At 41.2% G+C, this 13,230-nt stretch overlaps 1 protein-coding gene across 1 annotated transcript in view; it reads left to right on the top strand.

Moving 5' to 3' along the window:
* BRINP1 (BMP/retinoic acid inducible neural specific 1) overlaps window positions 1–13,230 on the top strand; it is a 174,069-nt gene that overhangs the window by 94,835 nt on the left and 66,004 nt on the right. Inside the window, exon 3 of the mRNA XM_058523891.1 lies at window positions 12,969–13,159. Within this exon, the coding sequence (XP_058379874.1) occupies window positions 12,969–13,159 (191 nt within the window). The remainder of the gene's footprint in view (window positions 1–12,968; window positions 13,160–13,230) is intronic.

Genomic DNA, 13,230 nt, shown 5'->3' with positions numbered 1-13,230 from the left:
CCTTCAGTCCTGGGGTTCTCAATTTTCCTCCATAGAAAGGTCACCGAGGAGCTTGTTAAAAAGGCAGAGGCAGAGACTCTGACTTGCTAAGTTTGAGGGAGCTCTTGTTTCTGTATTTTTAACATGGATAGCCACCGAATTCTGATGCAGGTGGCCTATGGACCTCATTTCACAAAGCACAAATAGAATCTGAGTTTGATAGTTTTCAAATTGGGCTCCTTAGCCTGAAGGGTAGGGTGGTAAGGAGAGAGACAGGGTTCTGCAACCATCTCCATTCCCAGGGAAGTTCTGCTTATATCTAACTTACCTATTTTGCAAAGTATTCATTGAAACATTATCATTTGTGTTTTTCCCAGAAAAATGCAAGTTCTTTGTCTATATTGTTCACTTTTGTAGCACCAGCACCTAAAATAGAGACAGAATCCTGGTAGATGCTCCAAAACAAACTAAAACTTATTTAAAAGAATGAACTAATGGATCAAATGTTTCATGTCTACACAAAAGTTTGAAAGCCACTAATCTGGTCCAACTGTCCATTTTACAGATGCGGATAGTGAAATCTTTTTTTTTTTTTTTTTTTGTGAGGAAGATCAGCCCTGAGCTAATAACATCCATCGCCAAACCTCCTCTTTTTGCCGAGGAAGATTGGCCCTGAGCTAACATCTGTGCCCATCTTCCTCTACTTTATATGGGACGCTGACACAGCATGGCTTGACAAGTGGTGCATCGGTGTGCGCCCGGGATCCAAACCTGCGAACCCCGGGCCGCCGAATTGGAGCGCGCACTTAACGGCTTGTGCCACCAGGCCGGCCCCGGGATAGTGAGATCTAAAGAGAAATCATTACTTTCTAAGGTGGTCCAGCTCATTATGGTGGAGTAGATGGTAGATTTATGATGCCTTTGCCATTCCTCTAGACCCAATGCTAGCCTCTAAGGAGGGCAAAATGTCAGCAGCACCTTGATGAAAATGCAAGAGGTACGTGAGAAATACAAGGTAGTTTAAGAACAATTTGTGTAAATTCATGGACTTCAGGTTCATAATGGGTAATTAGCTTGCTAGATCGAATCTTGAGGTGAAAGAAATCTAAGTCACGTCTAGCATGCGCATAGTGTAATAGAAAGAGTTAAACCTGAGTGAGTCTTTGAACCTGAGTTTCTCCATATGTAAAGTGGGGATGATTATAACCACCTTCCAGGGGGTTTGTGAATATTAATGCAAAGCACCCGGCCCATATTAGGTGACCCAATATATATTTATGCTTAGGCATATGGATTTGAAGAATCAAGGATGTGCAGTATTGGAAAATAGATATTATTTATGGCTGAGTCTGGATTTAGGTGGATAAGTATCTGCATAGGAGAGAGAAGAGGTGGGGCTCTTCTAGAAAGTACCAAGTGAGCTTGCGGAAGAATAGTTGCTAGGCAGTGGCCTTCTTAGGATGTGGACATTGAAATGCCTTTATGTCCAAGAAAAATAACATTTGCTAGTTGTTCACGGGAACACCAAAAGAGGAACTGAAGGAGCATTTGATGGAGACAACCAATTTTTGTGTGCTTTAGAAGAAAGAATAGAATTAAAATTCAGAGTCTGGGGGTAGCCATGGGTTAGACCAGGGGACTGATATCTCTCAATGTGTTTCAGAGTATCATCCAACAAACTCAGGGCTAAAAAAAAAAGCTAAGTAGGTAATCTTTTCCATAACTATCATCTATCATCATCCTGGTGCCTATGTGAGACTAACATACCTGTCAGCAGTTACAACAAATACCGGTCCCTGATGGAAACATTTCCAGTTCATCTGGACACTCAGAAGACACTTCCTAATATTCTATACACATTTTTCTTTCCTGAAACACGTAGGATCTCCTAGTCAGTAAAGACAGCAACAGCAACACTTTCCAACCACCATGTGGGTTTTAAATTCCTCCTATAAGCATCTCTGTCAATCAGTTACTCAAACTCTTCTGCGATATCTTCAGACAGGGGTCTCCCTAATTCCCGGGGCAGCCTGTTTTATTCTGATTAGTTCTGACAGTCAGAAAGAGCTTGCTTTATTGAGTGGGGCTTTACCTTGCTGTCAGTTCTTCCCAGTCATTGCGGCTCTAGCCCTTGGAGCCATGTTTTCATGACATTACAACTCATCAGAATCCACCAACTAGGAAAACTGGTGGTATCTTCCTTCTTCTTGTGATGTTTGGGCAATTAAATACTTCTGAGAATGCCTTAGACCCCCTCCCATGGTATTTTTTCATCATTGCATATATTAAGTCAATTACCTTGTTTAATCATCAAATCATAAATTCCACTTGAAACGTTGATTTTCTTAACTCAGGTGTGATCTGAGCATTTTTTTTATCAGTTCCTTCTAATTTGTATTTAAATAATGACTTTGTTATTTAGGCTTAAAGGTGCTGTGTGGGAAAACATCCTTTTTTTTCCATTTTCTTCGGCTCAGTACTTTTTACATATTTTTAGGGCAGGGGCATTTTTTAATGAAAAAACACACAGAATTTACTGATCTATCTATAAATCTTTGATCTGGCATCCTTGATTATTTCCTTAAAATACATTATTTGACTGGCCAGGTCAATGGGTTAAATTAGGTGAGCAAACTTTTTCGGTAAAGGACCAGATAGTAAATCGTTTAGACTTTGTGGACCCTCTGGTCTCTGTTGCAACTACTCAGTTCTGCCATTGTAGTGCAAAAGCAGCCAGGGACAGTACATAAACAAATAAGTGTGACTATGTTCCAATAAAAATTTATTTACAAAACAGGCAAGGGGACAAATTTGGTCTGTGGGCCATAGTTTGTTGACCCCTGAGTTAAATCGTTTTTAAGGACTTTGATACATTTACGTTAAGTAAAGGATGGCTTTACATCTCTAATTTCTGATATAGGACCAGAAATTCAGAATGTGTGTTGAGTGAGTTGAAGAAAAAGATATTTCTGAACTAGTTTAAAGCAAGAACAGGGAAACTTTCTATATAGGGAAACAAAAGAAGAACCTAGCTAGGAATGTGGATTTTGGGGAAGTTCTGAGATGGTAGCATGCTCTCTAATCCTAAAACATTTAACAAGAAAGAAATTGGCAATTAAATGCAGTGTTACTTGCTGGGGAAAAAGTTGTTCATTTTTCTCCTAAAAGGATGCACTATGGCAAAGGGAAATGAGCAGAGTCCTGGCTGTGCAAGACCTGGATTGAGCTCTGCTACTGCCAGCTGTTTGTCCCTGGGAAAATGATGTCCCCTCTCATCTCTGTGTTTCCTTCTAAAGATTGAAGGCAATACGAAGACGTTCTCTGTGGTTCCTTGGAGCTCTCAAATTCTGTGATCTGAAAGAGAAAATTCATATAATTGCAATGTTTAATGGGATTTATGATAATTGGAAAATAATTGCTGCTCCAAACTTTTATTAATCTATATTTAGTTATGAGTCATGCTTTCACAATAGATGCTTTGGAAATAAGCAGAGAGACAAATTGAGTAAACAGAATTTTAAATATTTTATTTATATGCAGTTTGTGTAATCCCTAGAGCCCATGGGCATATTAAGATCATTTAAAATATCCATTAAAAGTTACGTGTTATGCGACAAACTCCCCTTTTAGAATGCCTTGCCAAGGGATAAATAGCTAACATTTATTGAGTAGCTACTACTGCCAGATTAATTGCATTCATTACGCTTAATCCTTCCAACAACCCTGCAAGGTAAGTACTAGGATTTCTATTGCACTGATAAAGAAGCTCTGAGAGGCTGAGGAATCTGCTAAAGATCACTCAGCTAATGAGTGGCTTTCTGCTGGGATTCAGCTCCTCCCACGGTGCTACAACGTCTTCCAGAAAGGACCTGTTTTGTGTCACTTTTTCAGTTGCTCAGTGGAATGAGCATTTGCTTTTCCTTGATGTCCTCCTATATGTCGGTTTGCAGAGCATTGCAAGTTCTCCTGTCAAGGCACTTTGATAGAGTTAACACCTGTCCCCCACTGGCGTGGTGATGCCAAAGTGGGCAAAGGAGGAAGGAACAGGAAAATGTGGGAAGAGCCCAGGCAGGGAATCATGGAATCTGAATTTCTGTCCCAGCCCTGACATGAGTTTGCCATGTGATCATCACCAGCCAGGGCCTCAGTTTTCCCCCACTTGTGATGGGGATGGCAGTACTCCCCCTCTTCCAGCTTGTTGGGAAGATAACATATATGATGACAGAGCTTTGTAAGGGACCACGTGCACTACAGGCTCTACAAAATTGAGATAATGGGATGGTGAAGTGGATCAGGATAGAGGACACTGAATCCGAGACCGGGAACCCAGAATCTAGTCCCTCTTGCCACTAATGGTGCTGTGGCCTTGGGCAAGTTCCTTTCTCTCTCTGGACCTCAGTGATGCCCTTGGATGATCGCTGCAAAAGCCCTTCCATCCTGATGTTTTAGATTCTATATGGCAGCAAGGCAGCTCAGGTGACTGAGGGCATCTCGGGAAACTCTGTCCACTCCAACTAAAATAAGTAAAATAAAGCAAGGGCATTCTAAGCTACTTGCCCCACAATGAAGTACCATATGGCACCCCCTTCCCTCAGTAACAATGCTCCATGAAGAATCCCACTGGCTTTTCAGGAAATGGCCCATTTATATAAAAGTTGGACCATTCCAAGCATGCTTGTCGTGTTTCTATTTTTCCGTCTCATGTTTCTACTCAATGAGAAGCACTTAGCTCCATTCCAAGATGCTTCCCCTGGATTAGTTGCCCCCATTTCTCTGAACTTTATTCTCATAAGAGCCTTCAGAACTGCCACTCAGGTCAGTATAAGAGTAAAAATGCCATTACTTCAGTGAACGCACTTTGGAAAATAGAAAGGCTTATATAGGAATTGTAAGCAAGGATTATTTTATTCTCTGCAGTTAGGTCAATGTCTTTGCTTGTAGTTAAAATAAAACTATTTCTAATCGTGTTTTCACGAAGAGTTCTTTTTGTTTGTTTGTTTGTTTTCTGCTTTTCCTCTCCTTACCCTTCCAGGGCCAAAATGCTGGGGAGATCCCCTTGGATGCTGCCATTCCTCAGCTGCATACTCACTTAGGTTCTGGGTCATGGAGGCAGGCAGGGGATTTGTTGCAGACACACTACTTGTTAAGAGGCATCATTTCCACTTCACATATGCCCTTGGGTTCACCTTTCCTGAGCTGGCTGGGGATCATGTCGGGAGAAACTGGGAACAGCAAGCAAGAAAAATGCTCCCTCTCTCTCTTCTCTCTCTCTCTCTCTGGTGTCTCAATGATTTTATCTCCTCACTATCTTCCTCTGTATTTCCCCTTGTTCATTTCTGGGGATAATTTGCTACTGACAATAACGGAAGTGGTCCCAGAGTCCCCGCCCCCCGCCCCTCCCACCCCCACTGACTCAGAAACTTGTTTTTATTCCACTTCCAAATGATTATTTAATACAACCAATGGGATAAGCCACCCAGTAATAAACAAATGCAAACATCCCGTAACTGTAATCAGTGATGCTTCCAACAAACATTTAGTGGGTGTACAGTGTCTATAAAATATTCTAAAATGTATCCTTAGATTAAGTCAAACCACTAGAGAGCTACATATTTAGATTGTAATGTGTTTCACTCTCATGGAATTGCTTTATTGAATGATGCTTTGGCATATGCATTAGACTACATTGAGCCAATCAAACATTGGGATATGGTTGAGGACATTACCCACCAGCATCAGCTGTATCCATCTCTTTATGAGAAACCCTGGGAGATGTTTGTTTCTTATTGTAGCATTCAGGAAATTTGTGTTTCTCCAACAACTTTGAACAAAAACTGCTCTGTTATCTTCTTGACTGTATGGTTCTTTTGGCTGTGATTCCCTTTTTCCTTTGGCTGCAAGGAAACTCAGAGAGACTTGCAGTTCACGTCTATCAAGTGTTCAGGTCTTTATAGAATTAATTTTGTGTGCTAGTTTTAACCCAAACTTCATTTTATTTTCCTCCCTTTATTTTTCAACGTTTTTATATTCTTGTCTGTATGGTGTGCGTGTTCTTGAAAACCATCTCCAAATATTTCTGCTGTGAGCGCAGATTCAAGTGAAAAAACAAGCTGAAACACATCCTCCGTAAAGAAGAGTAAAGCAACCCCTCTCTTCTTCAGAGGGCATTAGTAGCCTCGATATCTAGAAAACAATGGAGTAAACTCACATTTATCTAGCACTTCTAGGGAATCAGCACTACAAGAGGTACTCTCCTCACAACCCTGAGAAGCAGAAATTGCCATCCCCCATTTTGCACATTAGGAAACAAAAAAGAAAATTTTACACAACAAAAACATCGTTGTAAGTGTGCCCTATGCAAATAATAATTTAAAAAATACCAACAGCCACTTACAATTGTCCATACTCTGTAGCAATTTACAAAGAAGTTTTCCAACCATTATTTCGTTTAACTCTCAGCACAACTCGGGGAGATGCATGGTTTTTAGTCTTCCTTGCATATATGAGGAAATAGAAAAGAAGAGAGTTTATAAACTGTTGGTCTGTTTCTTAAATTCAGACTCACTACTTTTTCTTTTTTTGTTTTGAGGAAGATCAGCCCTGAGCCAACATCCGATGCCAATCCTCCTCTTTTTGCTGAGGAAGATTGGCCCTAGGCTAACATCTGTGCCTATCTTCCTCCACTTTATGTGGGATGCTGCCACAGCATGGCTTGAGAAGTGGTGCGTTGGTGCGCACCCGGGATCCAAACCTGTGAACCCCCGGGCCGCCGAAGCGGAGCGCGCACACTTAACCGCTGCACCACCAGGCTGGCCCCGGACTCACTACTTTTAACATACTTCAAAAGATTCAAATCCCACCTATCCCCAAAGTTCTACCTACTGGTAACTTTGAAAAGTGCATGATTGTTTCCTCTCATCTCTCACCCCACCATCCATCCGCTATCACCCAACTTCCTATTGGAGCCTCTCATGTAACCATAACAACAATGAGAATCTTAATAACTTTAATGCTAATATTTTATTGGGGGCTTATTATGTTCTAGGTACTGTGCTTCATGATTTAATGTAATCCTAAACTCATTCCTCTAGGGTAGATATGCTTACCTTGGATTACACCTACATTTTATAGAGTGTAAGCAAACTTGTCCATGATCTCACAGTCAATCGGTAGTAGAGTGAGGTTTTAAGGAAACATTTTTACCTCCAGAACGCAGGCTGAGAGATACAGAGTTGAAGATCATCTAATACAATCAGCTTGTTTCCCAGGGCAGTAGCACCTTCCCAAGGTCACAGAGTTCTCTTGTCTGTCCCACAGTCTTTTCTACTTCTTCAGTGCAACGTCATACTCAGTGTGTCATTGAGCGTGTGTGCATCTGTGTGTGTATAGGAGAGGAGAGGGCTAGTAAAGAGGACAGGGGAGGATCCTATAAAGGCAATGCTTAGTGCTAAAAAGAGAGCTTTGGCCTTAAAATTTTCTCTCCAGCCTCATCTTAAATCCTGCAACTCTGGCTCCAATCTTCATCCATCCTCTGCCTTTATCATCACCTGCCCTCTTATCGTTCGCTCCCCCAGTGGGATGGGCCTTGCTGCAGCCACTCCATGCCTTCTATCCAGGATCCTTTTCTAATCCCAGTCTAATTGGTTTGCCCTTCCTGCTGTGATGCTTATTGGGGCTAAAGCACATTCCGTGGATCCTGTGCCATCGCGAGTTCTGCCTTTTCCTCCAAGGAGAGTTTGCTTGCTCTGTGGGCCCAGAAGGAAAGATATATATTTTATGTTGTGTTCAATTCACTGAGAACTTACATAAAATTTGTTTCTGGGCCAGCAGAGCAGTTAGACAACATGACAAGCAAGGCTTTCTCACTTTCTTTTATTTTCTTCTACTCTTTTTTTTTAAGGTGGCATGTTGCAGCGGAAAGGGCACTGCACTTGGAGTCATGAGCTCCCAGCTCTGATTTCAACCCTGCCAGTCATTTGCTGTGTGATCTTGGGCAAATAATTTAATGTTTTTGAAATTCAGTTTTCTCATCCATGAATTGATTGAGTTGGATTTGATGAGTTCAATGACAGAAGTCATAGTGATGCTTTTAGAACAGGGGTCATACTCCCTGTGGGCCAAATCTGACATACCACCTGCTTTTATAAATAAAGTTTTCTCGGAACACAGCCATACTCACTCGTTTATGTATTGTCTATGGCTGCCCACGCTACAAGGATGGAGTTGAGTAGCTGCAACAGATACCTTATGGATACAAAACCTAAAATATTTACTATCCGGCCCTTTACAGGAAAAAGTTTGCCTGCTCCTCTTTTAGAACATAAATGAGATTGTTTCCTTGCTCAAAACCTTTTGACTTTCCATATTACTTAGAATTTAAAAGTAAAAAGTGTTTACTAAATTTAACATAGCCTTTCTAGATCTGTGTCCACCCCATCCCATGTTTTGATGTTATTATTTTTTCTGTCACTCTTTCTTTCATCTCATCTCCTTTACTCATCTGCTCATCTAAGCCTGCCTCCTTGATGTCCCCAAACCCGGCAAACATAATCCAACCTCAGGACTTTCGCACCTGTTGTTCCTCCTTCATAGATCACTATTCTACTAAGTGGCCCCATATTCTCCTTCTCATTTCTTTCAAGTCTCTCCTTTAATGTTATCAAATCAGGAAGGCCTTTTCTAACCGTCTATATAAAACCACACCCTTACCCCACCCCTGAGAATCCTGGCCTCCTTCCTCTGCTTTATTTGTCTTCATAGCATTTATCTCCCTCTGACATGTTGCACATTTATTATCTATATTGTCTGTATTATATCTGTGTATTATCTATATTATATCTATATGGAATATTATGTATGTTATATCTATGTGTCTCTTTATTATCTGTCCCCTCTCAGCAGAATGTAAGCTCCTTGGTAGAAGGACTTTTATCTAATTTGTTTACTGCTGTATCCTCAGAGCTGGAAAAATAGTAGGTGCTCAAATTTTGAATACATAAATCAGCTCTTTCAGCTCTAATGTTGTTTAAATCCACTTCTGAATCGATCTAAGTACTGTGAAGTCCTTTTACTTAAATGTATTTTGGTAAAGAGTATAAAATTGTAGAATCCTGTGATTATTATAGTCTTTGCTCCAACATCTCTATGATGGTCACAGAGTCACATAAACCTGTTCTTAGAATGCTTTTGGTCTGGATTCTTGGCCAATAAGAACAGAATTTATAGACTGATGTCTGATAACATCATGTGGTCCCTGACAACTTCTCTGTCTTTATCTCTTATCATTTATATATCACACACACACACACACGTGAATTCTGCACACATATACACATCCCTCTCCCTCCAACTGTCTTATCCTCCCTTATTCCCCTCCATTTTTCACTGGGATCTCCTTCTTCCTGAAACACCTTCCTCTATGTTGGTTTGGCCAAATCCTATATTCCCTTCAAGATTCAACTTGTACAGGAGAATTCTTTGACACCCCATTCCTACCCCAGCCTCTCTTCCAGACTGGGTCAAGGACCCTCCTGTCTGATCCCCCTGTAACTAAAATTACCATTGCAAAGAGCACACCATAGTTTAGTAGCGTTCCTAAACATCCACTTTTTTCCCCTAAGGTGGAACAATTTCCTCGGATCAGGAACTCTGTCCTTGGTGCTGAACAATCAGTGCCTGGCAGAGTCAGCGCTTCATAATAACACTGCCCCCCCAGTTATTGAGCTTTTCCCAAGCACCTGGCATTGTACTCAACAGGCCACATGCATCCCCTCAGTTAGGCCTTGCATCCACCCTGTGAGAGAGGAACTGGGAGCCCAGAACTGACTTCTTCCCTGGTTTTTTCAAGGAAGCAACACAGATGGCAGGCCCTGGGTGTGTAGCTGGTGAACATCAGAAAGACTATGGAGGCTGCTAAAAAAAAAAAAAAAAATGGAATTAAGTCATGGACTTGTAATTTGGAGATGGAGGTGGCATTATTCTTTTGTATTGGTCTGTCCTACTGTGGTTTTATATTCTACCTCTCTCAATATCTACATTAAAAGAGTGATTTAAAAATCAGGATACCGGTTTTCTACTCCCAGCTCTGCCACTAACTAGCTGTGTGACTTTTGACATGTTACTTAACCTCTCTGTATGTAAATGCATGTTAGTTTTGAGGAATGTAGACATATTCACATAAAAAAATAGTAACCCAAGGTCATAACTTATAAATAAAAGTTATAAATATATACACACACATATGTGTAATTATATATTTGTATATTATACTGAAATATGTATATGTTGCTATGGATATATATAATCTCTATATAATAATATAATAGTAATATAATATAATATATATGCATATAAATAATTTTATATATAATTTTGTAAATTTCAGGGGTAAGCTGATGAGCAAAGACTCTTTTTCTCAGAAATATCTGATGATTCTCATCGCCTTCTGTTGGTCATCTAATGCTGAATAACAAATTACCCAAAACTTAGTGGCTTAATACAACAATATTTATTATCTTCCAGTTTCTGTGGGTCAAGAATCTGGGTGTGACTTAGCTATGTGCCCTTGCTCTCAGCAGGCTGTAGTTAGTCATTTCAAAGCTCAAATGGGAAGGATCTGCTTCCCAGCTCACGCATGTTACTGTCAGAATTCAGTTCCTTGAGAGGTCTCAGCTCTTCAGAAGCTGCTGGCTGGAGGCATCCCTTGGTTCCTCGCCACGTGGATCTCTCCACAGAGCACCTCACAACATGGCAGCAGGAGAGAGGGATAGAGGCAGAGACAGAAGCAAAGAGAGACAGAGAGAGAGAAACGAAAGTCTCAATATTTTGTAACCTAACCATGAAAGTAACATTCCATCACTTTGATATTCTATTCATTAGAAGCAAGTCACTGGGTCCAGTCCAGCCCACACTCAAGGGGAGGGGTTACACAGGGATGTGAGCACCAGTGAGCGGGAGTCATTGGGAGTCATGTCACAAGCCCTACCTACCACACCTATAAAATTCTCCTCAGCTGTCTCTCACGTCCTCTTCCCTCTCCCCATATCTGGTCATGCCACTGGCTCCGTCTTGTCTCCTTTACCACCTCTTCTTCATATACTTACCCTCCTGTTCAGCTCTTCTGATAACATATTATACATCCCCCTTTCACTCACTCTGCTTGTACCCTTCCCTCCATGTGGATAGTTGTGTTTGTGTTTTTTTTTTTTTTAACATTACTGTTTCTCTAAATCCCATGTGAACTTCAAAAGCATAGTTCAGGTATGACCTCCTCTATGAAGCTTTCCCTAGAGACCTGAGAAGTCTATGCTCCAACTTCTCTATCCCGTAGTCCTTGATTTACAGCAAACTGGAAATGTCTTGTCTTCCCTGTCAGACTGTGAGCTTCTTAAGGTCATGGGACTGCGATGTATCCAGCCCTCCTGTGGACATCATGCTTTGCACTTGCTAGGTGTCTTGCAAGGGTTCCTTGAGTGCAGCTGATGGATTTAGTAAGTACCTATCATGTTCAAGGTACTGAGCTGACTTTATTTAGAATTTGAACTATGTTATGAATTATGCACAGAGATTCCTTAAGTGGACACAGACCATAAGCTCTGAGGCTTGGAAATGTATTTCAATTTGAAAGCTTTTTTTTTTTTTTTTCTTCAGACCCAGTTTGCTCTGCATCAGGGGTCAGACTCCACCACTGAATTACCGTGGCGTATTTCGGTGGGATTCCCACCCAGTTCTGCTTCTTCTTGCTCTGTGCTCTTTCCTTCCTTCATCTCTCCCATCTTATGGCAGGAGAGAAGGACCTTTTCATTAAACTCTGGTTCCCAACATTTATCTAGGCTGACCCTAAAGTCCTCTTAGCTAGTCTGTTTTTTGCAAAGGACTTGGAACTTGTAACTCAGGCAGATCAGAGAGCTGATTGTTCCAGAGGGAACTTCATCTTGGGTAGGAACAGAAGTCAACATTAAAGCAAAAGCAGCCCGAACCATGGTCTTTTAAATTTCTGCTTGTATTCAGTTTGCATGCTCCATGTTCATCATCCATGAACCTTTAATGATTTATATGTCTGGGAATGTGTGAGGAAATAAAGTTATAAAACTGTCTTTCACATTAGATTATTGCCTGGCAGTTTCCAAAGGTATTTTTGCACCCTGTTTCATGTAATCTGTGCACCAGCAATAGGAAATAGATGATATTAGTTGGATTTTATAGATAAGGGAATGTAGGTCCAGAGAAGTAACATGCTGTGCTCAAGATCCCAGGACATAGTTTTCAAAAGGCAGAATGAGATTCTGAGTTGGACTCTCAAGTTCAGTGGTCTTCAGTCTTGGTCTATTATTCTATCATTAGTGAAGGGAAGAATGGAAATCCCCCAACATGGTCTTCAGAACATAGCTTCATTTCTTCCAAATGGTAGTTGCTTGATGAATGCAAGTTAAAATGTTTAATTAAATTGAGCTCTGGGCTAATTGTTTGATTTTGAAGTTGTCTTAGAACAGGTCTCAAGTTGCTGTGTGCCTTAGGTCTTGTCCATTGTTACATAGTCTGCTTCCCTACCTCCTTTCCTGCCTCCCTTCCTTCCATTCATTTGTTTATTTGTTCATCCATCCAGCAGTCTTATGAATTCTATCATGTAACCTATACCATATACCTACAAAGATTCCATCTTTATGGTATCATTCACAGTCTGGTGAGAGAGATGAATAAGCAACTAGATAACAATGATTTTTGTATCGCTGATGCTCTGTAAGCAACGTGAGAACATGATGGTGTCTCTCTGGTTCACCACAGTATCCAAGTGATGAGAACAGTGCTCAATAAATATTTGTTGGCTAAAGAGGATTGTGAGCTCCAGATCTAAGTATCACTGGGCAAATATTAAAAATAATTGTAGTCACTCTGTCACCTAAGGAGAGAAGCCTGAATGGGATGGTTGGGTGGACTTTGGCTTGTGGGTAGAGATGGTAAGTTGAGTATCGCTTATCTCTCCTGCCCAGGGAGTTTGCCCGTTGGAAGGTGAGGAACACAGCCATCGAGAGGAGAGACCTGGTCCGTCATCCAGTGCCCCTCATGCCGGAGTTTCAAAGGAGCATCCGCCTGCTTGGCAGGAGACCCACCACTCAACAGTTCATCGATACCATCATCAAAAAGTACGGCACCCATCTCCTCATCTCTGCCACCTTGGGAGGTAGGTTGGCAGCCACTGCGCCATAGCCTTGTCATGACTTTGGGTCTAGGATGGAAGGGATGGTGGGACGC

The sequence above is a fragment of the Diceros bicornis genome, chromosome 28 (assembly GCF_020826845.1).
Source record: "Diceros bicornis minor isolate mBicDic1 chromosome 28, mDicBic1.mat.cur, whole genome shotgun sequence".
NCBI classification, from domain to species: Eukaryota; Metazoa; Chordata; class Mammalia; order Perissodactyla; family Rhinocerotidae; genus Diceros; species Diceros bicornis.
The sequence above is the reverse complement of the archived record's forward strand: the minus strand, read 5'-3'. Positions and strand labels throughout refer to the sequence as shown.